Source organism: Chaetura pelagica, unplaced genomic scaffold (genome assembly GCF_000747805.2).
Source record: "Chaetura pelagica isolate M959 unplaced genomic scaffold, ChaPel_1.0 scaffold246, whole genome shotgun sequence".
NCBI lineage: Eukaryota > Metazoa > Chordata > Aves > Apodiformes > Apodidae > Chaetura > Chaetura pelagica.
In genome coordinates, this window is record NW_009953647.1 from 1,681,006 (window position 1) to 1,704,363 (window position 23,358).

Consider the following 23,358-nt stretch of genomic DNA (forward strand, 5'->3'; position numbering starts at 1 on the left):
GGGAAAGAGGGCCAACCCAGGGAATACTACACTTTGGATTCTATCTTGTTCCTGCTCAACAATGTGCACCTTTCACATCCTGTTTATGTCCGCCGTGCTGCAGTAAGTAAAGAATCTAAAGTTTTTATTTTGTCTTTTTTTTTGTGCTAAGTAATATTCACACAGTTATTTTGAGGAAATTTTAAGTCTATGAATTTGTTGGGGAAGTGGGGGAAAGATAGGCAACAAAGTGTGTGTTTAAAAAGAACACCTCTCTGTAGGGATCAAATAATAATCCCTTTCAAGGTCCTTTTTTCTTGACAGCTCTTCCTAACAGATTATCCTTTCAAACCATGAGGTTGCATTTAGGAAGAGTCTGTCACCTACATATCAACAGTAATGGCAGCATTTCTTTTGATACTTTACAGTTACAGTTGTCTCCAGCACTATTTCAAAGTACGTTTGTCCGTCTGTTGTGTCATCCCAATCTAAGTGATCCTTTAGTGTCTGAGATGGAGGATCTATAAAACAGAGAAGTGTACAGCAGAATAGCTTCAGAGTAGACTCAGAATTATGCAATCTAATTAAATAATTAAATAATTAAATAAGCTAAACAAATGAAGATAGCTGCACTCTGAAAAAGAACGTCCTTTTGATTTTCATTTGACTGCTTTTTGAGAGTCCATGCTTCATCTTCCCCTGTGCCCCACAGTTATCTGATACAGCAGTGCTATGTGTTGTACATACTTGGAACAACAAAATTGAAATACTCTGTTTCTGCCTACTGACATTGGCTTGTGCCAGAAAAGTGTGCATGTTGAAAGCTAGTTCTTGATCTTATTTGTGAGTTTGAAGTGAAGGAGGAAGAAGGCTGTCCTTTTGTTCAGTTTTATAGCAGACAACACGTTGCGTTTTGTGTAAGTGAACATTCTCTAGGAGGTAATTGTATTATTTGGCTTGATAGTTTTGCTTTCTTGGGAGGCAGGACATATGTGCCTGTCTTTGTGTGAATGAGCAGTTTTCAATAAAAGTGAAACACCTTCAGCAAGAGACTTTCTGGAGGAATAACAGTTTAATGTCAAGTCTGCTGTCTTTTCAGACTGAAAACATTCCTGTGGTAAGAAGACCTGATAGGAAGGACTTGCTTGCGTACCTAAATGGGGAAACATGTGAGTGATGCTTATTTTTAACTTAAAATACATGGTTTGCTTTAATGCTTTGTATTTATGGGACAAGTAAGGGGTAGGAGGGAAAAGATGATTAACCATGGTCAGTAACTGGGCGTAACTGGATATGTGCAGACTTGTTTAACAAAGTTAGGATTTTTTTATTTTTTAGTTTCCACCTGAACTTAACTATTTTTATGGTGCTTAGGGTAGGAGCTGTATTCCTACCTGTTAGATGTGAACTACTTTTTTATTAACATCCTTTGGTTAATAATAGTTATGTGCTAGAATGCTTAGGGTTGTATTTTTTCCTTCTTTAGACTGTGGGCAAGCTTTGGGTAGTGTATTGATCTTGATGGATTGTGTGGAATAAAATATTCAGTACAATAAAAGATCAAATCACTGCTTTATCAGTCTGGCAGATTTGCTGAGTGTCCCATCTTAAAATGTTAACGGTAGTCAGATAAAAGAGGTTTCTCTGGTGAGAGAAAGGTACGCATGGCTTAGTTTTCCAGGTTGCTTTGTTTTGTATGTGGTAGAATTCTAAGTATACTGGAATATGAGATTATTTCCGTAATATAAGCAGTAAACCATATTTAATGTGTATTTTAAAGGCACCAGCAGGTTATCTTCATACCAAAAACCCAACAAACGAGTAGATTTTGATTCCAGGTTGGAAAGTTAATTATCTTTGTGTCTCTGTTTTCTCTGATGTGGTATATACAAATCGTAGAATCTCTGACTAATTCATGCTGGAAGGGACCACAGGAGGTCATCTGGTTCAATCCCCTTTTCAAAAGAGGGCCAAATGACCCTGAGCAAGCTGATCTAACTTCTTATTCAGTCAGGCTCCGAATATCTCCAGTTCCAGTGTGTGACTGCCTTTGCTACCTAGTATCTCATTAGAATTTCCTTTGTTGCAATTTATCTGTTGTCCTTCTTCCTTTTATGCTTAAATACTTTTGCAGATATTTTGTGCTTGAGTAAAATATTATGTTTGATTACAGCAACCTCATCAAGCATAGACAGAAGCGCTCCACTAGAAATTGGTCTTCAGCGGTCCACTCAAGGTACAGTTTATCTACAAAATAACTTTGAAGTATATTTTATGAACATCTACTATAATCTTGCATTATTAATGTCCTCTTTTTCTTGTAGTTAAAAGAGCAGCAGATGAAATATTAGCAGAAGCAAAGAAACCAAGAATAGAGGTAATGACAGTAGCTGTCATCCATACAAATTGGGGGTGGTAGTAAATAACAGTATTTATCTGCTTTTGTAGCAGTTCAGTTGGGATACCTGTCCTCTGGGTGCACACAGTACTTCTGTTAGAGTGAACAAGAACTGGGAGGAGTTAGAATTTAAGCCTCCCATTTGAATGTGGAATTTTAGTTGCTAGATGCATGCTGTAGTATAAAAGGGGAAAGCTTGACCATGTATCTCTTAAGTACCTGTTACATTATAATCCGTTTGCTAAAGGCTATGGGATTGGAATAAAAGTGCTGTTTAATGTCCAACTAATGAATTCAGCAGAGTATCAATTCAGCAAGTACCAATGACTACAAGCAATATGTCTAGTTATTATGCATGTTGTTTTACTCAACTCTGGTTGTTGTTTTTTGTTTTTTGCAATCTGTGTTCATCCAGTTTTCTCCTCTGAGTTGTTGTAAATCTGACTGTACATGCTTGCAGGGCATTGAGGCTTTAGATTTCCTCTTGCAGGAGAGTTATCAAAATACATTAATTTCCTTATTCAAGAATTGGATTTGAGTATTGTTTGTGCTTATCTATGACTGCTAATAATAAATAATAAAAACACAATGCGTTCTTAATAGCATGTGAGCAGGTGATTGTTGGGAGGTGACCTATTGATTATCTATAGATTATTGTTCTACATAGCCTATATGGCTATGATGCCAGAAAGTTTTGAAACTGTTGATCTTCACCATCATTAGAATTCTGCATATGAGCCTAATGAGTTTATGGCCATCTCTTCTCTTTGTTTCCTTGCTGCTCCAGCAGCTCAGAGTCTGTCAAGTCTGCTTTAAGTTACTCAGAGATCATCTTGATGTAGAGATTCCAGGTCTCTCCTGATACGTGGCTATGCTTCAGCCTTTCCAAATTGTCTTTTAGCAGCAGGAGAGACTTGATGCTGGTTGAACTTTTGTGGGGAAATAAGACAGATTGAACACAAGTGGTACCAGCATTAAGAAGCTGAAAAGATGGCATAAAATTACATCTCTCTACTGCTTTCTCAAATTACGTATCTGTCTCAAATCTGTCTTGGGTAACTAGAGGCTTCCTTACTCTTGACTTTTTTTATTTATATTTGCTAGGAATGCCATTTATGTAAGTTCTGCATCAGGATATGACAATTTTGAGCATTTTTGGTTTTTTTTAAAGTCATTGCTTAGACATCTGGGCATATTAAAGCATCTGATAAATTTACCTTAAATATGTATGTATGTATATGTATTTCCCTGCCTGAATGTGTGCAAGAATTTCCACTTTTATGTTCTCTGACTGATTTTTCTGTTGTTCTCAATTGTTGTCTAAGCAAGGCTCTTCACAAGGGACTAGTAGTTTTCTTTTCATTATTCTAATTATACTTTGTGTTTCTTGAGAGGAGCTGTACACCTAATGCTACTGCACAGATCAAAAATAATCGGAAATAAAGTTTGTCCTTGCAAATGTAAAAATTAAAATTCTGAATAGCTTTTATTCTAGCTGTATCTATTTTTTTTAAAGAGAATGCACAAAAAATAAACATTGCAGTTAAATATGACTGTTACTGCCAGGATGAAGAGTGTGTGCGCCTTGACAAGGAGCGGTTGGCAGCTCGGTTGGAGGGACACAAAGAAGGTATCGTGCAAACGGAGCAGATCAGGTAGGAATACTTTGTCTTACAGATAATACCTAATTAAAGGACTGATAACAATTACTGTGCCCTTCAAGGCAGCCAGTTCTACTTCTGTCCAGCAGCTCTCAGTGAAAGTCTCCCTCCATAAGGTGCTATTGTCAGATATGCTTAAGGAGGTAGAATTTAATGTCTGGTTAGACTCCTGTTCTTGAGTTGGATGTTCAAATGTCGTGGTATGAGATGTGGCTTGTCTTCAGAAGTGGGCAGACAGTTTTCTCTTCTACCCACCAAGTCTGCCATTTCTGCTTTCTTCTGCCAGGGCATTATAAGCATGTCTAAGCAGTCAAATACAATGAGCAGAACTGCAAGGGGAAGCTGGTAATCTCTCTGTTTCAAATTAAAATATCCTTATTGAGGAATGTCTTGCATGATAAAGGAGGAAGACATTGTAAGAACAAATAAAATGGTAACACAAACTCTTTTGACTCACTACAGAGGTGAGCTTGGTGCCTCTGAAGAGGCAGTAGGCTAGCAGAGGATAAGTAATAATCAATATGCAAGTGCTCAAAAACTTTCCCATCACCTTTCCTCTTCCATTGTATCCACCCAAAATTTTGCAAAGAATGACAGCTGGTTTTAAGTCTTAACCCATATATTTCCAAAGTCAAGCAGAGACCAAGTTCTTGCACCATTTTTTTGTTTCTTGGGCTTAGTAGGATACCAGGCTTTGGTAGTTCATTTTCATATACCTGAGTTGAGAAGTCTTAAAGTGAAGGCAGCTGCTTAATTTCTTTAGTGTGCCAGCTCCTGTAATATAAAATGGGAGTCATGCTTCTTACATGCTTCTAAGGTGTATGGGTGTGAATTAAAGTACTACTTTGTCTGCACTGGATTTTTCAGCTAAGTAGTTTTACTTTATGGACCAACTGCTTTCTTGGGAAATTCATCTCTTAAAACATAAGCATAAACAATACCATGAATGCTTGTCTGTGTTTATTGGTATTAAACTTCTATTAGCTTTGCAGAATTAATATAGCAGAGTGGAGGCATTTATAGAATCCATAATTAGACCTAACCATGTGAAAAGTAGACATTTTGAATGTCTTCCTCTATGACTCTTGTATTGGTGTACTTAAAAGGAAACTACAAGAAAAAATGAAAATCTAATTGCCATATCTGACTTGGAATCAGAAAGTCTATGGACCAAAAAATCAAGAAGTACACACATTGTTTTAAATAAATGAATCATCTGGATACTAGCTTGATTGTATCTCATCTTTGTTTAGGAGTTGAGGCAGTGCTGCAGTGAGGATCACACAGTATTGTTTAAAATGACTTTGTATTCTGTATTTACAGGTATTTTTTAATGCTGGATGTAAAAGACTGCACTTTTATAAGAGTGCAAACAGCATTTCCAGGCAGTGGGTTTGAACTCGGTGCTTGTCACTGTTGTTACTTTGTTTGACAGCAACACAAAAAGTTCCATTTCCAATACCTTCCTTGTAGAAGGAGACTGCTTTACAGCCAGAGCTTGTATTCGCTTTTCAATGTAATCTCTAAAAAAAAGAAAGTCAAGTTCAATGGGATATGTGCAGCTAGGATTGTGCAAGTCAGTCCTTTTTTCCTTCAGCTTACCTGCAGATCGATAGGTCTAACTGTTTGACAATCAAATTCTGTATTTACAATTAAAAGCAAACAAATAAAGATGTTGCGCTCTTGGACTGAACTGAACTATCTCAAACACAGATTAATGTGGACAAAGTTACTACCATCTGTTGCTTGTTTGGCCTACATGCTCTGAAAAGGTAAAACATTTTCCAGGTGGCCTAGTCCACATAACAGCACCTCAGCTGAAATTAATGCTTGAAAGCCTCAGAGCAGCCAGGAATTGATTGTCTGAACAGAAAATTATATCCCACTAAAAAATAATAGGCAGCTGAAATTAGTTGTAAATTGAAGTGTTAGTTCTGATGCTTTACATTTGCAATCTATTTCTGCTTGTTATAGTTAGGACTTTTTTATGTTTATTGTACTAGTATTGGGATCGAGACTTCTATCAGAAGTTTGGTTCTCATGCCCAAAACAGCAGGGCCAAAGTCATGTAATTTTCAAGTATAGGAAAGGTTGCTATGTTATGATTTATAGCATAACTGTAAACTTCAAGCAGGATGAAGTTACTCATTCACAAATTATTTCAGAATAATTGTGCAATTATTCAGTCTCTTCTGTATTTTTGCTCATTTAGGTCCTTGTCTGAAGCCATGTCAGTGGAAAAAATTGCTGCTATCAAAGCAAAAATCATGGCAAAGAAAAGATCCACTATCAAAACTGATCTGGATGATGACATAACTGCTCTTAAACAGAGAAGTTTTGTTGATGCAGAAGTGGATGTAACCAGAGACATTGTCAGCAGGGAGAGAGTATGGAGGACAAGAACTACGATCTTACAAAGCACAGGCAAGGTAATGCTCTGGACACCAAGCTCCATGATTCAAATGACAATCTGTATTTTCTCTTTTCTGTAACTAGCTTGTTTACCATAGATGACTGAAGGGTTTTGGCTTAGTGTTCTGGAAAGGTTAGCCTTGGAAGGCTGTTGGCACAGTGACAGAAGAGTTTGTTCTTAACTTGTTACAGTAAGCCTAGAATGTATCTCAAAATATTTGCTTCAGCCATTTAAAGGACACAAATTAATCCCTTAATTCCTCTTGAACAAAGCTGACTTGAGCCCTGCACTTGGGAGGCCTACATGAGAGTTCCTGTGGGTTTGAAATGTGATAAAGTGGGGAGTAACTGATAGCAATGGTGTACATTGGAAGTCAAAGGCTGCTAAGCTGTGGAAAGCACCAAAGAAGTAAGGAGAGAAAATGCTAAAATGAACAAAATCGGAAGGTGTTACCGTTGAGGAGACTTTTCTGTATATTTTTGTCCTCTCATGCTGCATTTGGTTATGTGCCATCCAGAACATGGCTGCAAGCACACCTGGTAGCTTGCTCTCTTTGGACAGTTTGGCTTTCTGGATGGCAAGGATAGTGGGCACTACATTTCACAAGAAAGCAGTTAGTAAATTTCTAAAAGATTGCAAAAATGTCTGTTTTCCTGAGTTTTTTTTCAAATTGCATCCTTTGCCTTCACTTCTTCAAGTAGTGTTATAGGAAAAAAAATGTCTACAAGTAAACAAGGTCCCAGTTTTGTTTTATTTTTAATAGTATTTTATAGAGCACTCATTTTCATAGCCTGGTCTCTTGGCTTTAGCAGTAGAATAATTTCATGAATTACAGGGTAATTACTAAGGATGTGAAACACACACCTGCATACTATGTGCAGAGTGAGCAGTGCTGCTTTGAGTCTGTGAGATTTGTGCAGAATCACAGGAACATTCTGGATAGCGTGGACAGTTCCTCAAGTTGTCTTCTCCACAGAGAAAAATGCTTGTGAGTCAACTTTGCCAATGTTCTCTGTAGTAAACAAATATTCAGAGATAGATTAAGGCACAGAAGAAAATACCTAGGAAGATCAGGCCACAGGAAAAAGAAAATAATCTATCATCCTTAACAGCTTTGTGGCAGGTTCCCTCTAGTTTTGGTATGTTTGAAGATGTACTGATTCCTCCAGCAAGTTGCTCCTCAAAATAATCTTAACTGTATTTATGGAGCATTTACTGTTTCTCCTTCTGGACACATTTTCTGATTCTGAAGTTTGCTTTTTATTTCAAATAGCCTTTTTTGCTTTATAGAATGGTCCCAGGGTTGTTGGTTTTTTTTAAGTCTCCAGTGATATAGTGTTCGTTCTTAAATATATTTAGAAGTTTTCATGACACTTGTGTTCTGTCCTTTTAGATCCTGCTGTTAATGATCTTTTGGTAACATCTTCATTGCTACCTAGCTCCCCTTGCTGAAATTAAATAGTGGTGGATTTTTTTCTGGCTGTAGGGTTGTTTTTTTTTTCCTTTACCAGGATGTTGAATTTCAGTGTGCTGAGGCTCCTGTTTTAGAATATTCTTCAGCAGCTGCCTCACTAAAGTAGGTAGTAGGGAATAAATCAAGAGTTGCTTTTCCTTTTGTGGCTACTTAGGTCAGTTACTCCAGGAAGCAATTGCTTATGATAGCTAAAGAATTAATTGCTGCATTGCTTCCCTTCTTAGCACTTACCCAACCAACAAAGTAACTACAATCTCTCATAATTACTGTTTTCTTCTTTGGAAGTCTCTGTACTGTCCCATTCATATTGGAATATAGTTCTAATGCTCTAATATTTTGGGACAAGCTATCATTCATTTACTATCATTCATTGGTTGTCATTCATAGTTTATTTGACTCTAAGCTTTTGTAATGCAGGACCCAGCTCCTTTATCTCTATGACCCCCTCCTTTGCCCTCTTTTACTCAGATGTTGGATTGATCTCTGACTTTTTTTTTTACTGATTTGTGAGATTCCTATAAAATCAGATGGTTCAGTTTTTCTAGAATTTGCTTTTTTTTTTTTGCTTAGAACTTGTTGTTGAGATGTTTTTCCATAGTTTTCTGCCTAATTATTATGTAGTTCTACCTTCTCTTGGAAATACAGTGTTTGATTTAATCACTAGTGGATGAGTCATGCTGCACTGTCTGTTTTAAACATCTGTTGGCCTTCCCCAAGTCTGTAGTGTAGTCTCCTAGATTTTATGAATAATGTGACATTTTTATGTAATCACTTTTCAGAGCCAAATTGCATCTGTTTAGTCTAACTTTTTTTTTTCCCCTCTCATAGTAGCTTAATTTTAGAACTGTTTGAGAGAATATATTGTTTAAAGCAATTTAATTTCAAGTTTGACTGTAGACATGCAACAGAACTCGGCTGTTTTGGTGAGTGAACTGACAGTCTAACCAACTGTAAATTGAGCTGAATTTCAAAAACAATAAAAAGTCTCAATGCTAGAGCTGCACTTGAATTCCTTTACCATTCTTTTAACAGCCACAATTGTTGTGGCTTTAAGAAATGAATCTATTCTGTTGCTCCTCTTCTTTCATGCAGTCTATCTTGGTCTTCACAAACACACAAAAATCAGGGTAAGGGAATTGCTGTCTTCAGACCCAGTACAGATGGAGATGCTGTGAGAAAGAAGTTTAAAGAAGAAAAAGTAGAAAATATTTAATCTGTCGATTGATAAGTGGACAAGGTGTCCTGCTGCTGTGTCTTACTGGTTTTTTTGGTTGCCTTTTTTGTATAAAGCAAACATAATTTCAGATGGTTACTAACATTATGTTAGAAGGATAGGAATGAATTCTTGTTACTGTAGTTATGTCATTGACAAGGGGACCTGTTTCTGGAGAGCAGGTTGTTTGTCAGGTTTTTGTGTACGTTGAATCCATTTGAACTGAAGTATTACCAGGTGAAGACATGTCAGAATTAATATTGATACTTGGGAAACTGCAGATCTTAGGGGAAAACACTAGCAAAATACTAATTTTGTAGCTGGTTTATTGAGAGAACTTATATATAGATCTGGATCTCCTCTCTGGTAGCTAAAGCTTTAAGCTCATACAAAGAATACTTTCCATTATAAGTGTTTGGAGCATTAAATTCTGAATTACTGCTTTGCAGAGGTTTCAACTCTGTTGTGTGCATGTTTTTAGATAAATGACTGTTTTGTAAAACAAACCATTGCACACCTAGACAAAATTTTATTCAGACTGAAATTGTTTCCTTCCTTTCGTGTCCTTCCTCTTTCTTTTGATCCTGAATAATCCTTTAATTTTTATAATCTCCTGTAGCAGGCTTCAGGTATCTTTTCTGAAGGAAAAACTTCCTCTTTCCATCTCTACTGTAAATACACTTGTGGAACTTGAATTATTCCTGTAGAAACAAATTAAAGTAGCCTGAACAGGAGTTTCAGCATTCACAGGTATATTGGGAGGGTGTATTTTTTTTGGTGACTTCTGATGAAATTTCATTTTTTAATCTCCCATATTGCTCAGAAATGTTTCTTAGATAAGCAGCATGGTAATTGTGAGGGCTGGGTTGAACATTCTTTACTTGTTTGTAGAGAAATCTTAAAAACTGGAATCTTGGAAATGCACAAGGGAATGCCTTGTGGATTAATAACTTCTTCGAATCAATCAGTGTTCTTCTGTGAATACTGAACTCTTGGCATTTCTGAAGCTTTAAAAACCAAAAATCTTTCATCCTTCTGTTTCTAAGGATATGTTAGCTAGTATTGCTAAAACTTTAAATTTTGGATGGGACTCCTCAGCTGTGTTATCTGACAGTTGCAAGGATATAAGATTTACTGTTTTTTGAGTGAACTCTTAACACCATGCCCAGGAGGAATAAGTTTATGCATCTTGTCAAACATGTGGGAAGGCTCAAAGGTTATAATGTAACCTTTCTAAATCATGTTGACTAAGAAGCTGGAACAATTCCTGTATTCTCTTCATGTGTGAGAGTCCATATACAGACACACATTTATATATCCATGTGCAGCAACTGCACAGAACTTGTCCAGCTGCTGGTTTTGTGGATTTCTCAGCCTCTTTTGACAGACAGTACCTTCTTTGCTGTCTTCTGTGAGTCTTGTGTGTCTTTCGAAGACATTGCAAGGCATTTGGAGCCTGGAGTGATCTCTGTGGCATCCTAACATTGTTATGCACCTGGATGCATTCCAGGGAACAGCACTGAAGTAACACCATGTAAGTTGTATGTGAGGAATCTGAATTTTAGGTAAATATCTTTCTGATGGAATTAGAAGTGTATAAAACTGGGGAACGATCAGATGTAGGTTCCTTATACAGGTATCTGTTAATAGTGGAAAAACTACAATTTGGTATGGGATCAGAGTTATGAGAAACTCAGTCCCTCTAGCTTAGCCTTTGAATTACGTAATTGTATCTTTTTGTCTTTATAAGATTGTTCCTCTATGTACATATTACTTGCTGGGTCTAGGTTGAAATACTGAAGCCAAGGTCTCATTACTTGTTTCCCTTCTGCAGACTGGTCAGTTTAATTCTCTCACAATCTAAGTAGTTAGTCTTCTCTCTTAATATTTACTGTATCAAAAAATTAACAGGAAATAGTCTGAATTATGACTTTTTAATATATGTATTCCTATTTCCTTTCTAATAAAGCAGGAAGTAAGCCTGAATCAAATAAAATGTTAGCTTTCTGCCTTAATCCTGATTTATTTTATTTTTTTAAATATTTCTGTGTTTGTGTATGTGGTAATGAGAAGTCCAAAACTGAGTAAGGTGATTGAGGTTTGTAGCTGACCTAGCTACAGGGGTCAGCACTTTCCTGGTTTGTGGTATTTACCGTGGATGTAACTCACAATTACAGATTTATCTAATACAGTGTCTTTCTTGGAACTATTTCAGAATATTATTCCTCCGCTTTTCTGTGTTCCTGTACAAAAGAATTAAATAGCAGGAATTTCTATTTCCCTCAAATGAATCTCATCTTTATGGCAATCAATGTTTTTAATTTTGTGTTATCACCTGGAAAATATTACCACTGCAGTCAGTATTTACATAATAACATATTTGAACTGACTTCTCTGGGAGATCTCTTTTTTGGTTACTTTCAGGTCATATTTTTGTTCTTACACTTTCTAGCATTATTCTAGTGAAGTCACTTGTAGGGGATTACAACTACAGTTATAATCATAATTTCAGTAAAATCATTAACATGATCTTGTAACTGGAAAATATTGCAATCAAAACGATTTCATAGACTAATACAGTATTTAATAACTTCATGGCTAAAAGTTTTGAGAATGAAATTTTTGAACTGTTAAAGTAAAAGCAATTTTGTATATGGGCTCTAGATGGCAGAATTGTTCTGTGGTCCTGAAATTCACAGTACTGGTGAGTTTAATAGCAAAATTGAAGAGTCAAAAGTGTGGCAGGTTAGTAGCAAACTAGTATGGTCGTTAGTGTCTTCACATGTAACAGATGTGTGGGTGATGAATGGCTGTGCATAAATGTGATGCTGTGGTACAGAGCTTAACTTCCCAACCTCAACTTTATCCTGTATTAGCTTACTTGGTAAAACTGGGAAGACTGTTACATTGCTACTAGGCATTTTGGAATACTGCATTTAAAGGATGGAGGGGCCAGATTATAAACATGGTATTGATATTGAGAAATACTGAATCCTGTTTTAGAAATAAGAGTCTTGTTAGTGATGTAATTCTCTTAAGTCTTCCCCAGCGTGCTGATCTGACTTGTTTTGGTATTTCTCCTCAAACAGCCTGGTGTTACACCAATGATAACAACTTGTCTTGGTGTATGTTAGTCACTGTGTTGGCAAGGGATAGAGCATCTGTGCCAGTACATTTTGAGAATTTACACACTCTTGCTTGTGGGCTTTCTTAAAGAATATGTATGACTTTTTCTGTAAGACAAGTGACTGTATTTATCTGACCATAGCTGCTGTCATTGATTGTCTTTTGGCTACCATTGTTTTCCCTTCTGATTTACATCTAGTACATGAGTCCTCTTTAGAGCCATGAGTGAGGATGAGTGGAAAAATCTATTGTGGTAGAGCTTTATTTAAGAAAGTATCAAAAGCCCAATTTGGTAGTTGCTGAAACACTTGAACTCTTCTCTGTTTCTCCAACGTGATGAATTATTACCAGGTGGAGACTTGGTTGGGATCAGCAGAGGGAGCTATCATGGCAATAGCAGCACTCTAGACAGCTAGCAACATGAATCAGTGAAATTGTCCTTTTACAAACTAAAATTTAGTATAATTTTTAAAGCATGTTCCATTTTTTTCAAGACTTACTGCAGAGAAACAGTTATTTTCTTGTGGTTTTTTTTTTTTCCTCCTGTTCTGTTCCCCAGAATATATTTTTTTTTTGTAAAAGTTTCATTTGATATTCAGTTTAAATAAATGTAAGTGAGAATCTAGGGAATGATCATATTCAGATATCTGAAGAGATGAACAATGAAAGTTAAGTAGTCTTGCAGCTCTGCAGAGATTTTCAAATCGGTTGGTATGTGCACTGAACTTCCTGTTTGACCACTTTTCTGTCACAGTAATGTAATCCCACATCCCCAGCCCAGCCAATGATCAGCAAGGTGATTATATTAGTTTAAGTGCTTATTAAAACATGGCTGTTTTTTCCCCCTTCCAAATAGATATTAATTGTGGCCTTGGGGGAACTTAATTTTTATGCTGTGGAAAAAAGACATCAATATGAACACTTTAATTCTTTGCTTACTAGCAACTTCTTCTCAGCAGATGGGAGAAAATCCTAATGTGATTTGTTTTTTTTACCAGAAAGAGTTTAAAATCTGTCCAGGACATGAAATTTCAGGTTATTAAAATCTGAGACGCTAAAATGCCTTGGAAAAATTTAATAATTGAAAATTTAATCTCACTTTAAGAGTATGTTAACTGTAGACTTTATGAATTAAACATGGCTGTGAAAGCTGGTCATAGCTTCCTTGTGACTGAAAGAAGACTTGGCTTGTATATGGACAGTCACTCTTCCAAAATTCCTTCTCATGTTATTTAATTAGTTCCTGCTCCTGAATTTCAGAAGAATGAGTAGCTTGTTGTTTCCAAGAGACAGTATGCGATGAAGTACAACAGTGACAAGAATTGTGATTGATGTGCTGCCCAGTCCACAGTTTGGGAGAAATCTCTGAATTTCCAGTAAAAGCATGTAGTTAGATTTATTTTCTGAAAAACAGAGCTGATTTTGAGTACCCTCATATATAAGTGATATATGCATGGCTCACAGCTCTTTAAAGGTTTTTTTTCTTCTCCCCCAAGTTTCTTCTGACTGCAAATAACTTCAAATACAGCTCTTTCAGTCTTTGTGAAAAGAATTAGGTTTGCTCAAGGAATGGCTTTGCCTTTATAAGTGGTTTCTGGTGGCCTTGCGGTTCCTGCCCCTCTGGCTTGGAGCAGCCTGACAGCATGCCAACTGAGGTCAAGTGAACAAGCTTAGAGAAGGCTTTCTCTAAACGATTAGTACAAAATTCCACCCAGAAGTCTTTGCTTTGTAACTTGTGCATTTGGTTTGTAAAGCCACTGCTGTTAATTAACACCACTTCTGTGTTAGCATACGATATTGGTAAGAATCTAAGCATTTTGTGTACGCTTTACAGCATTCTGAACCAGTAAAAAAGCCCTTTCCCTTAATTGATAAAAGGTTGCTTTTAATGATGAACCACTCCTGAAACTGACAGTAATCACAGATGTTGTGTACACATATCTATAGCTTAAAATGCCTGTTGAGCAGTAATGTAATAAGCATATGCCTTTCAAAAGTTTAATTACTGTTGACATTTTTGTTTGGAATAAAGCAGTCCTGTAAATACTACCAAGAGAAATGCATTGTAAAAAAAGTAATGGGTATAATTTGTTCAATTGGGCCTCAATGACTTGGTTATCTGACAAATCTCTGCATGAAGTCATTAGAATTATTCTGGATCACTCTTGAGTCAAGGATTTGTGAATGTGATTTCTGTGGTTCCTTCCTCCGATGTAAGATGCTTAAGTTACTTAGTGCCAAATGGAGTGAAGTTGTTAATCAAGAGAAATATTAAAAGAGCTGCAGCACAATGTGATGGGCTTGTGCCTGTGAGCTGTTAACAATCAGCTGAAGCACATTCTGCTTTTAACTGAACACCTTGCTGAAAAGCACAGGAAGTGGCTTCCTGCTTGCCTTGCCTCAGCTGCTCCATGCAGGATTAGGGCAATCCTCCCAAGGATTCATAAGGGCTCTTCCCAAGAACAGCTGAGTGTTCTTAGGTGGAGGAAAGCCTGTGGTAGTGCAGAGTTAGGAAGACAGAGGGACTGTGCCTGACATGTCCTGTCAAGAGTCCAAAGCGAGCAGACAGACTTGTGTTAGCAGAGACATACCTAGGCCTCAGAGATGAAACTTGTCTTGGAAATCTTGAGTAAAAGTTTTTCCATCTTGCTACAGCAGGAAATGTTCTAAAGGGACTGTAAGAGCATGGTAGGCAGGAGAGAGTAAGGAGATGAGAAGTACTTTGTGAAGAGTTTTGTTTACCTTATGGTGTAATGAAGTCAGTTAGATTTAGCAAGTTTGGGCCTTAAGGAATAGAGGGTAACAGTGAGGCCTTAAAACTCTGTTAATGTTTGGGTCCAGTCACAGGAAACAAACCAGAAAACAACTATTTAGAAAACTAGTGCACTAATTTTGTTTTTCTGGGAAGCACAAGTTAACTGAGTGCTGTCTTCTAGCTCTGTTGTTACGTGAGATGCAGATAGTCAGCAAGGTTCATGGGTACCTGGTATGTTTTCCAGAACTTCGCCAAGAATATTTTTGCAATTCTTCAATCAGTGAAAGCCAGAGAAGAAGGCCGAGCACCTGAGCAAAGACCTGCACCAAATACAGCACCAACGGTAAGAGAAGCACTTAGATGAATATGAAGGTTATGATATGAAAAGTGAGAGCAGAGTGTCTTGTCGTTATTAAATACAAAATTTGATTTGGTTTAGTTCCAATGAATGCATAACTTTCAAGCATAACTTCACGGATATTTTTCAACTTAAATTACATTTATTGGTATTTAGGAGTTGAATGTATTTGTGTAATTTGTTCAATATGTTCTTGTTACTTGGAGATTAAACTGCTAGTGCCAGCTTCTGCATCTATCTAACACTAGCGACATCCTGCAAAAACTGTATTAGATGAGACTACTGCCATCTCAAATGAAATGTTTTGCTGTTTTTCTGACAGTTAGGGTGGCAAATGTTAATAATCTGGAACATGACTCATGAGAGGGAACAGCTTGAACCAGCTTTCTTTTGCCTGTAATAAATCAGGAGAGACTTAGAGTTTTATTGTTTAATTCTATCTAGGTATTAGACAGGATTTGGTTTGTATTGTGGTGCTTACTGTTGAATTCTGTTAGACCTAATATATTCTTGAACTCAGTGACAGTTTGCTATAAAAGCTATTTAATCATACTTGGATTTGTTTTTCCTGCTACTGCATTTAACAATGAACTAAATTTAAATAGCAAGATTAATTTCAACCTTTAAGTGTTTGCTTTGCATTGAATTTTCTAAATTGTGCATGGGACTGCCTATTCAGAATAGTGAATATATAACTGAGCCATCCACAAAAAAGACTGAATTTAATGTGAAGTATTTAATGTGCCTGCAGATTGGTGGGCTTTTTAAAGCTTTTTTCCCAGAATGCCTTTTTTTCTCCAAATTTGTTTTTAATCTGTAGGCTTAACAGAATTTTCATTTAATCAGGCTGGCAAGGAGCATTTTGGATGTGTGGCTGAAGGCTTAATTAGGAGATATCAGTGCACAGGTGTTTTTTTCCCCCACACTAATTCTTGAGATATTACAAAACTCAGTGATTTCCTAAAACTTCCTAATTTTAGCTACTGTAGTTTGTTACAGCTACTTTAGTTTTGCCTCAGGTTGTTGTCGTTGCTTTTGGTATGTACTTCTAAATACTGTTTCTGTGAGATTTAAAGTGGATGTTGAAGGGAAACATCCCAGGAGTTTTCAAATACATTGAAACTGTTACAAAAGTGAACTAATTTTAAACTCTTGAGCAGTTCCATGTAATACTTTCTGAAGTTCAAAACCTTAAAAAAATGTATTTTAGTATGTTTTACAAATCTTATTTGTTTTAGGATCCCACTTTACGAAATAAGCAACCTATTCCAGCTGCCTACAACAGATACGATCAGGAAAGATTCAAAGGCAAAGAGGGTAAGTTGATTGTAATGCTTCTTTAAAAAAATAATAATTGGTAAATAAAACATGAGTTAAAAAGCCTTGGTTATTGTATTTCTGTGCTATTACTTTTCAAAGCTAAGAAAAAATGAAAATTAAAAGAAGCTGTAGCTAAAAACAGCTTTTCCAAGTAAAAAAGTCTAAAAATATTATTTGTTAGACATTATTTCTCCCTCTTGGGAAGGAAACTGAAAGTTTAAAACCAGAACTGGTGTAAAAATTCTTTATCTGAGGAAGGTCATAATGCAATTAAGAAAGAAAACAGAATTGCAAATATGACTGTCAGGTGCATGGAATGATATAGATTGCCTGCCCTCAATCAGTCACAGTTACAAGTTCCTTCCAGTAATTGCAAGTAAATATTATGAGCTTGTTGTAGATCTTTAAATTACAGAATGAACTGGTAGCAGCAGGGTAAAATATTAGCTTCCTTTGGGAGAGAAGATGGAAATAATCTATATAATTTAAGAATTCTCACTTATTTTAGAGCAGAATGAACTTAGTTGACAACTGGTCTAAAAGGTTTTGAGGTTTTGTTCTGTCCCCCTTGCTATTTTTTATCTTCTGTTTTAGTACCATTTCTAATTGTTTCATTTGTCTATCTTGGTGAGTTTTTATTTTGAAAGTCTCATGTTTATTGTGTTCAGATGTTTTTGTTTCCTGCAGAGGACAAGGCAAATCTTGTTACACTTCTGAGTTACTTCTTCCATTCTGTTCTCAAACAAAATAATTCTCTCCTTTAATGAAACTCCATATGCATGCTTCTCAGGGATTTCTGACTGCAAGAACTTACATGCTGCTAAATGTGATTTTTAAACTGTAGATGAGCAGTTCAGCTTGCATGTTTTTCAGTATTTGGCTTTGTCTAGGTTAGTACCATTTTTTTTCAGGGTAACTGAGTAACAGTCATATGCCATGTATGTGAATTCTCAGGTTTTATGGAAGTGCTGCACTGCAGCAGTTGTTGTTCAATTCTGCATTGGCATGATGTGATTGTTGTTACTATATGATTTAATAATAAGGAAGAGTGTATTAGCGTACTACTTGGATATTCAGTTTGGATTGTAACTGGAGAAAGAAAAGCATAAAATATAACACCAAAGAGAATTTCATGCTGTAAGAAATTTGTGAAGGTTGTTTTCCATGCATCTCATCAGAAACTGGCTGTAGCCATCCCTAAAGTTGTTTGAAAAAAGAAGTTTTTTAAATATACGCTTACATTTTTTAGATTTATGTGGGGTTTTTTCAGTGTGATACTTAATATAGGAAATTTGGTCAGATATTCTTATTATATCCTCTACATGTTTATTCCCTGTTGGCCTCAATATACTTCTATTTCAATGCAGTGGGTTTTACTTGCTACTAGTCATAGTGTGGGGTGATGGTAGAAGGAGAAAGCTGATGCAGGATATTTGCGTCCATCTGTGTATAATTTGTCCAGCATTGACAAATAATCTACAAATAGTATCCATGAAGAATTCATTCTTATAAAAAGGGTAATGGGAATTTAGGAAAGAAAGGAAGAACAAAAAAAACCACCACAACAAAAAAATCAAAGCCAAAACCAACCCTTCTATGAATATTTTTACTAGTAGTTCTTCAGTTTGCTTGTGCTAGCACTTTTATCTTCAAGACTTACATATTTGCCAAGTAGTTTTCCTTTTACTAACACTTCCTATTACATGTTAAATAGCAAATACCTATTCAGTATGAAATAAAATGGGGAGAAATAAATTAACGGACAATTTTAACAGTTCAGATGTACCCATGTATATAATTCATTGTGACTCTTTTACAACAAGAAACTTAGATAAAGAAATGTTCTGTGTGTTTCTAGATGACAGATTACATAGTTTTTGAAAGCAATAACATCTGTTCTAAACAGGTGAAGGTATTTTATGCTTCTGCCACAAGTGTCTGGTTCAAGAGGGAACAGAAAAAAACCAACAGGTTTTGCATGGCAGAAGAAAAGAACCCTGAAGAGTTGGTCAAGCAGCTCACCAGTGCAGGTTTAATGTAGAAATTTCTGAGCAGAAATCAAAGAAGAGATTGAATGGTTGCTGGAGGAGGGTGGGGGGGTCATGTTTTCTGCCTGTAATTTTAGTGATAAAAAGATCCATTTGTATGTGGTCTTGGGGCTTCCCTCAGTTCTCAGATGGACTGGACTGCAGCTCGTGTTCCAGTTGGAAGGCTCTTGTGTGATGTCATGGTTATGGAAAGCCCAAAATGGTCATATTCTACCTGTGTAGTTATCTTTATGACTCTGCTTCTTTCTAGGACATGTTTCTTGGATTCACAAAGTTAATTTTGTAGTCACACGCCACATTAATTTTCTATTTCAGTTTTCTACATGTATTTAAAGAAATACGTAGTTTAAGAATAGCAGTGGTGCAATACCAGGTTAGATAAGTGTAGGCTAGCATTGGAAATACAAATTAGGTGTTTGAAAGAATGCATTTAAAATACAAGATTGACTTATGAAAAGTACTGATAGAGCATTTATGGAAACTATGTAAAATTAATAATCAATATTTGGAATTCTTAGGAGAGGGCTCGGATATCTTCCTCAGCTACAAATTAACTTTAGAAAATAGCATATTTTATTCTGGAGTATTGTATTCTAGAACTAGAACTTAAGTTTTCAAAAGTCATAATTAGTCGTTAACATTTGTCTATGCCATTCATCATTGGTAATGTGATTTGCTTAAAATTGAACTATATACATCACTTGCAACCGTATCACAAGTGAACTCATTCCTTAAAGGACTTTTAATTGCTCTCAACATTAATTTGTGGCCCCCAAATAGTCATTGTAGAAGTAAGATTGCAAGCAGGATTAGTCATAAATAGAAGACATGTAAGGTATTTTTTGTTTCTTAAAGGCTGGTTTTTTTACAGTTAGTCTTGTTAGAACCTGGAATACGTGTTTTTATAGAAAGCTTGCAGTATTGAGGATTTTGGGACAGAAGTCTGAAGGAAAAGAAGGATGATTATTTAATTTCTAGGTATAATAATTTCCAGTTTTTATACCATTGTATCCACATTTATTAGTAATGATGGATAACACCTGAGATGAAATTGAAACTGATAGATTTGTGTGACTCTAAAGGATTTCCACGTCTTATTCTACATCACTCTGCATGTGGTTGGCTAGAGATTGTAGGAGGGAGGATTGTATGATGTGTGTAACAATGTGTGTAGTAGTCATTTTGGCTGAAGATAGAAACAAAGCCAAGAGAGTGTTCTCCAAGCTTTTGTCTTTGTCTCACCTGTTTGCTCTTTCCTCAGAGGCACTGAAACCATGTGATTGCAGCTTATTATCTATCTGCAGTTTAGTTTAATGCTATTGTATTAATGAAAATTTGAAGTTTAGTCAGCAAAGAGGTGAATTGTTTTATCTTTGAATATTTTTGTGGTTTAATACATAATTTTTCCATTAACAGTCTTGCTCTTAGCATAAACAATTCAAAGCTTGTAGAGCTAAGACAGTAAATTTAGGAATTTTAACATGAGATGTATTAAGTAAACTGCTGAGTTGCAGCCAAATTTCTCTGCTTCTTGTGATGGATCATTATTTCTGATGCTGTGTGTCAGGAAGCTTCTCTGATTGGCTTATATAAAATTTTGATGCCAGATAGGACAGACTTTGCTGCTAGAGCGGTAAGGAGTTCTATAGTGGGCGTGGTGGTAAAATGTTTCAGTTGTTATTCCCAAAGTTCTGTCACATATGGTATAGGAAATGTATTAGAATGTCTCTTGCAGTCAGACTTGTACATCTTAGATACTTACACAGTGGAAGAAGGTGTTACTTGGCAGTGCACCTATCAAATTGAACTGTTGGTTTTGAGGTGGGAAGGTGAACATCTTGCAACTATTTAACCTTGTCTGCTGCTTCTTTCCTGTTGGTTGTTTTTTCATTCATACTGGCTGGAAGTGATGGTACCCTCTTTCCAACAATGTAGACCTCCATGATGTGCTAAAACTCTCTACATCTCCCTTTCTTATTCATTTCCTTCATATTATTCACTTTAGCTTATTTTCATGTCACCTATTCGTGCATTTTTATTAGTAGAATTTTATTCATGCCACAGACCATCTTGTTCAAACTACAGTCTGTTATATCTTCTTAGGCAACATAATTTTAAAATCCTTTTCAGGATTTAAAAATCCTGCTTCCAAATGTCATTTGATGCTTAGGAAGATATTGTGTCCTCTCCTGTGTGTCTTATTGTTTGATATTTAAGTACGTATTTATTGATGTGTACAGTTTGAAGCTCAGCCAGTGGTATACTGAAGCTTTGAGCTGATGGGATTGTTTTGTAGGACAGTCTAGGTTCTAAACTGTTGTGGACCCTGTACCTTGTTTATTCCCCATTTTTGGGGGTGGCTTTACCTGAGATTCTCCTTTTGATGTGCTTGTTTCTGTGGTCAGTCTAGGGTGTGAAATAGTGCTAGGATGATAATGTTGGAGATTGAACATTTTCCTGACCCATTGAGGGCATCTTTCAGTGTAGATGGTAAAGTTTCTCTGTGCCAATCGAAGTGTTAGGTCTTTAAGGTGTGGTCCAGGGACGTTGTTTGAATTACAGAATCATAGAATGGTTAAGGTTGGAAGGGACCTTCAGGTTCCAACCTCCCTGCTATGAGCAGGGACACCTCCCACTAGACTAGGTTGCACAAAACCTCATCCAACTTGGCCTTAAACACTTCCAGGGAAGGGGCTTCCACAACCTCCCTAGGCAACCTATTCCAGTGCCTTAATACCCTTATGGTGAAAAATTTCTAAGTTTTCTAAATCTCCCCTTCCAGTTTAAAACCATTACTCCTTGTCCTATCACTGCCTTCTCTGGTGAAAAGCCCCTCCCCAGCTTTCCTCTAGGCCCCTTCAGACACTAGAAGGCCAATATAAAGTCTCTCCAGAGCCTTCTCTTCTCCAGACTGTTCTTTTTTTGCCTGCTGTTGTTGTTGTCGTCATAGCTTAGTCATAGCAGAAGCCAATTATTAGAGGGAAAAAAACCCAAACAACACAGCAACCTCTTAGTGGTATTTAGTGTACTTTGGAGAGGATCTTGCTGTACAGTCTGTAATGGTGAAAGCAATGTTACCACATCCAAGCATTTCCTTCAGGAAATTTGCTGTTGTCTTCTGTTGGCTGCTATTGTCATGTTGTTTGAATTGTTCTTCCAATTGTGTTGGTTTTCAAATATAGCTGCAGTTTTTCAGAAGTATGCTTAGTTTTCAATCGGACTTCAAGTATTGAGCCTAGGCAGCAGAGAACTATGAAGTTTTTAAATTTGAAGTGACTCAGGACAATAGGTTTTTCTTTTCCTATGCCTTGTTAAGAAAGCTTCTTTATCAAGTGTTTCTCATGATAAGTGTTTTCTTTTAAATTGTGCAACTTCTGTGTACACAAGGAGAATAGGAGAACTGGTAGCAGGAGATCCAGAGTTCTGAGACTTGGTTGCCTTGTTAGATTTATATTTATTGCATTCATTTTTAAGCTTGTAGGATACTATTTTTTTTTTCCTAGCAGAGAATATGTGCAAGAGATTTTCATTTGAAAAAGATTCTGGTGTCTCTATTTCCAGGCTTCAGTAGTTTGATAAATTTCAGTACTGTACATTCACTTCAGTGCTGGAAAACATACACAGAGATTCATAGTGTAATTTCTTTTTTAGTACTATGAAAAACTTTTAAGAACTTGGTGTTAATTACTTGTAAGATTATTACTGAACTGTTGCATATGAGCTGTGCAGAGAACGATGTAAACTAATTAGTGTAGCTTGGAAATTTAGGTGTGAAACTTGTTTAGGAAATAGTACTGAAAGGAGTGTTCAGTAAATCCTTATGTAGAATGAAATTTGGTGTCAGTGATTGAATTACCATGGGTGTGAAGTGGGGTAGTGAATCATTTCCAGGCAGCCTGCAGGGCTTTTGCTGTCTGGGGTTTGAAGAGTGTACAGCTGAAAGAAGAAGTGGTTATTCAGTCTTATTCATCCACAATTCAAAATCTTTAACTCAAGCTCTTCAGTGTTTCAGAGACATGCTCCTTTGTTCTGCTTCTGTTTGCCTAGACTTCCTTCCAGAAATTCAGGTTAATTTAAGTATTTTTAGAGCTATTATTCTTTTAGCAATGTATCAGTTCTCAAGTTTGCACCTGGATTGGATGGCTAGAGCTGCAGCAGGTGCAGAATCAAACTGCAGAGTGACCTGGATTGATACAGAGCAGTGGGCTTTAAGCAAATGAAAGGCCATTTGAACATTAATGCTCATAGGCAAGAAAATGGAACATATACTCAAATGATGATGAAGAGTATAATTAGTCCAATAAGTTGATGCATTAGGATGCATCTTGTCATTTCTAGTCTAATTTTTTTTAAATGAGAGAAGGCACTCTGATACATGGTGTTGCTAGATAGGTAGTGATTGATGAACCACACTGAAAAAATGTATGATTCTTTTGACAGTCTTTGGGTCATTGAATTATAAAATTGTCATCATAATACATGCAAGGACTGGAGAAGAAAAGATAGTCTTAATGTTAACTTATGATAGTTCATGTTTTTGAAGCACTAGAATTGTTATGTATTAATAGTTATTGTGTTTAGTCTCTTGAGATGTAGCTTTTAAGGCATTTGTT

At 36.3% G+C, this 23,358-nt stretch overlaps 1 protein-coding gene across 1 annotated transcript in view; it reads left to right on the top strand.

Annotated features, from left to right (window-relative positions):
* The first annotated feature begins 6 nt into the window (after window positions 1-6).
* Window positions 7-23,358, top strand: part of CDC73 (cell division cycle 73) — a 99,484-nt gene continuing 76,132 nt past the window's right edge. Inside the window, exons 1-8 of the mRNA XM_009999895.1 lie at window positions 7-102; window positions 1,079-1,148; window positions 2,153-2,215; window positions 2,304-2,356; window positions 3,944-4,032; window positions 6,251-6,467; window positions 15,264-15,362; window positions 16,616-16,694. Coding sequence (XP_009998197.1) covers window positions 6,267-6,467; window positions 15,264-15,362; window positions 16,616-16,694 — 379 coding nt within the window. The 5' untranslated portion in view covers window positions 7-102; window positions 1,079-1,148; window positions 2,153-2,215; ... (1 more) ...; window positions 3,944-4,032; window positions 6,251-6,266. The remainder of the gene's footprint in view (window positions 103-1,078; window positions 1,149-2,152; window positions 2,216-2,303; window positions 2,357-3,943; window positions 4,033-6,250; window positions 6,468-15,263; window positions 15,363-16,615; window positions 16,695-23,358) is intronic.